The following is a 4,051-nucleotide window of genomic DNA, read 5'->3' as shown; positions in this document are numbered from 1 at the left end:
ATATATATACTGTATATGTATATGTGTGTATATGTATATAATTGATGATGTCTAATTGTTGAATTGTTGACATGTAATTCCCCCATAGTCTGTCTTTTTATTTTTATTTATTTATTTATTTATATTTTTTTTTTGATGTATGTGGGTGGGTGGGGTTCGGTTGTTAAAAGAAAAAGTAAATTCAAGTTACTGTATTTGTATGTACCTTGCTTTGTACTTTCTTGAATAAAAAATATATATTAAAAAAGAAAAAAGAAAACTCAGAGTCAAAGAAGCCGTTTCATGTAATGTCTGCGAAGTAGGGGGGAAAATCCCGGGCGTCGCCGCGTCCTCACCTGGAAGCCGGCCAGCGTGATTTTCACCGACACGTCCAGCGGAGCGTTGACGACGCCGGCCACAGATTTAACGAGGGACATGAAGAGCAGCGGGAACCAGACGATGCAGATGAGCAGAACCACGATCATTCCTCCCATCCCGTACTTCACCACCTTCTTCTTCTTCTGGCCTCGCGGCTGAGGGTATCTCTGCAGGCAGACGGCAGCAGCAGGTCGGCTGTCATACAGCTGTTATAACAGCTGAACACAGAAAGGCCTGAAAGAGCTGAAACTATTCCTGTAAATTCATTCAAATGCAGAAATAAAACAGCCTGAATGACAGCTGAAGAAGCTGAAACTAAAGCAGAATACAAGGTGGAAGAAGCAAAACATCAGCTAAAAGTAACAAAATGCTACCTTAAAAAAACAAATAGCTAAAAGAAACTAAAGGTTAGACAAAAGCTAGATAAAGAAAGTAATTATGAGCCGAAATCTGCAAAAAGCTACCTAAATGTAGCAAAACAAAACACTAACTAGAGGAAACAAAATAGCTAAAAGCTAAATTTAGCAAAAGGCTAATTAAAAGTTGACAGCAGCAAAATGCTACCTAAATGTAGCAGAACATTAACTAAAAGAACTAAACAGCTACAAGCTAAAATGAGCAAAAGACTAGCTAAAAGCTAAATTAGGAAAAGTGTAGCTGAAAGTAGTAAAAGGACTGAAAGAAGGTAAACGTAGCAAATGGCTAGGCAAAAACTAAAAGAATACGGTAGCTAAAAGTAGCAGGACTAATGAAGACTGAAAACACTTTTTTATTTTGTCCCGTGAGACGATAAACACCTTCTCCGACTCTCTCCAGCATTTGAGGATGAAAATGTGGGCGTAAATGTCCTCCACGCAGATCCAGCTGGACAGAGACAGCGAGGTGTCGGTCCAAACCCAGTCCATCACGGCTCGCAGCTCCGTCAGGAAAGGAACCAGGCGGAAACTGAAATTAAAAAACAAAACAAACAAAAAAAAAACACCTTTCAGCTCAAATCTGCCCGAAACGCAGAAAGAATCAGGACTTTGTTCAACAAATCCGTTCAAACAAGCATCCAACAGCCTTCCTTCAAATAATAAAACTAAAGTTTGGAGTTTTCCTGATATTCCAGGATCCACAAAACTGGAATTATGGAGAAACCTCAGTTCAACTTTAAAACCTCTATTCCACACATTAAATATAAAATTTACCAATAAAGCATGTTGATTTGCTTTAACGTAAAAGAGGAAATTAAGTGCAAAAAAAACAAAAAAATCTTTTTGTAATTTATTTCAGATAAATCTGAATAATCTGGAGGATTTGTATATTTTTATTAGTTAAATCTCCACACTTAAAGGTTTTATTCCAGCCTTTGTTTTTAATTTTAATAATCACTTTACTGTCTGCAGTTTAAATCAGCCAGATGTTAAACGCAAAAAGATATTTAGCTTTTATATTTTCTTATAAATATCACAATAAAATAAAGTTCAGTGTAAAGTCAGCGCTCTTAAACTTTATAACAGAAAACTGAAAATTCCTTTTGAAAAAGATAAATTTAGGGCTAAAATTATACGTTATTTTATCCGTTTTAGGTCTGAAGCTTATGCAGATCAGAGCCTACGGCAGTCAGATTATAATACCTGCAAATTAAATACTTTTATTTTTTATTTTATGTTTTTCTTTGGAGTTTAACTTGAGGGTGGAACAGAACAAAACCTAAGAGAAGCAAAACAAATAACGACACCTACAGTGAACACAGAATCAACAATTAAAGAAAATATTTGATGCTTTTCTGAGAGCAGACGTCCTAATCGTGCTCAGGGATGGGAAACGGTTTTGTCCAGAAACCTTCGGCGCCCGACTCACCCTTGAAACAGAAAGAGGTTAACGTAATTGTAGCTCTTGGTGAGGAAGTTGCCCAGAACGCGGGTGGGATAACCGCAGCGGATCTGATACGCCGACAGCCCGAAGTAGATGCACTTAACGAAATACCACATCTGAGCCACGAAGTTCTCGCTGAAACGCCTGCAGGAGGAGGAGGAGCACAGTTTTTACTTCTCGTTACAGTATTACCTTCTTCATCATCAGAAGAAACGGGTCTGACAGCTCATCTAACCGTTGGTCACATTTTATCTGACAAATCTAAGAAAAAGAGTCGAGACGACTAATAAAGACTTATAAATATGACTAATAAAGACTAATTAAAAACAACTAAAAAGATGACAAAGAAAGACTAATAAAAACTGATTAAGACAAAAAAAAATAAAGACGACTAGAAAGACTAATTAAGACAACTAATAAAAATGAGTAAGAAAGATTGTTTAAAAAAACAAAGATATGACGAGGAAAGAATAATACAGACAACTGATAAAGACTCAGAAAAGATGATTAAAAAACTGATTAGGACTAAAAGAAATAACTAAGAAAGACGACTAGAAAGACTCATAACGACTAATTAAGGCTGATATAAATGAGTAATAAAGACGACTGATAAAGTCTAACAAAAACTGATAAAAACAACTAAAAAATACAACTTATAAAGACTAATAAAGATTAATAAAGACGACTGATAAAGACTGATAATAAAGATGACTAAAAAATACTAATAAAGTTGACGTAGAAAGACTCAAAGATTAATAAAGACTCAAAGAAGACTAATAAAGAACCGATTAAGACAAACAATTATTAAAGACGACTAGAAAGACTCATAACGACTAATTAAGACTGATATAGACAACTAATAAAGACTAATAAAGATGATTAATAAAGACAAACTGTTTTTAACTCAGTGCCATCTCAGAGCCTGAAGATCACAGACGTCCAACATTTCGTCTTTTCCTTTCAGCACAGAGACGTAGCTACAGACCAGCTAAAAGCTAACAGTAACACAACAAGAACCAAACAGCTGAAGGAGAAAAGTTGCAAAATGTTAGCTAAAATGGGCAAAAGACCAGCTGAAAGTAGCTAAAGGCTAAAAGTAACAGAAGTAGCTTTAAGGACGAAGTTGATGAAATCTTCTAAATCGAGATGTTCCCGGTTTTAATCTACAAACACGTCAGTCCAGATCTGCTCAGCGGGACAAAAGACAAAGTCCTCACTTATCCGTGACGCCCGGCAGGATGAAGAACATCCAGAAGTGGATCCCAAACACCAGGATGACCTGGAAGATGACTTTTCCCATGACCGTCTTTCTGAGGTAGAGGGCCCGGTCCACCACCATGGTGCCGAACTGGATCAGAACCATGACCAGGAAGGGCCCCGGCACCTGATCCTCCGACAGCGAGGAAGTGATGTCTGCCGTCGAGTGTTTCTAAACAGACAAGAAAACAAAAAGGCGCACCTCGAGGTTAGCTTCGCTCTGCGTCTCAGGCGGAAGCTGCGAATCATTTCTACGTTTTTTTGACGCCTACGCCAAACGCCCAGAATCCGAACACGATGATGATGAAGTCAACGGTGTCGGCGAGGAACATCAACACGTAGACGTCCGTGACGGCGCTGTACTCCGGGTGGATCAGGTTGTAGAAGAACTGCTTCATGGGGAGGTAGAGCTCCAAAAACCTACGACACAAAAAAACACATTTTTATCCATGTTTTCTCTCAGCACATCCGGTTCCACTGCTCAGGTCTGCAGCGTGAACCGTGGTTTGCCTCTTTCACACGGGCTCTAATTCAGAAGTCCGGCTCTACTCCGCTCTACTCGGCTCGGCTCGATAAA

The 4,051-nt window shown here is 38.4% G+C and overlaps 1 protein-coding gene across 5 annotated transcripts in view; it reads right to left on the bottom strand.

Moving 5' to 3' along the window:
* Positions 1–4,051, bottom strand: part of LOC108232904 (piezo-type mechanosensitive ion channel component 2) — a 94,157-nt gene that overhangs the window by 13,525 nt on the left and 76,581 nt on the right. For all 5 annotated transcript variants that reach the window (XM_037981830.1, XM_037981832.1, XM_017411020.3 and 2 more), the window contains 5 exons: positions 3,747–3,894; positions 3,435–3,646; positions 2,203–2,361; positions 1,155–1,302; positions 336–524 (listed from right to left, as the gene is read on the bottom strand). In XM_037981830.1, coding sequence (XP_037837758.1) covers positions 336–524; positions 1,155–1,302; positions 2,203–2,361; positions 3,435–3,646; positions 3,747–3,894 — 856 coding nt within the window. The remainder of the gene's footprint in view (positions 1–335; positions 525–1,154; positions 1,303–2,202; positions 2,362–3,434; positions 3,647–3,746; positions 3,895–4,051) is intronic.

This window comes from Kryptolebias marmoratus, linkage group LG20 (genome assembly GCF_001649575.2).
Source record: "Kryptolebias marmoratus isolate JLee-2015 linkage group LG20, ASM164957v2, whole genome shotgun sequence".
Lineage (NCBI taxonomy): Eukaryota > Metazoa > Chordata > Actinopteri > Cyprinodontiformes > Rivulidae > Kryptolebias > Kryptolebias marmoratus.
Note: the sequence above shows the minus strand (reverse complement) of the source record. Positions and strands in the feature narration are given on the sequence as shown.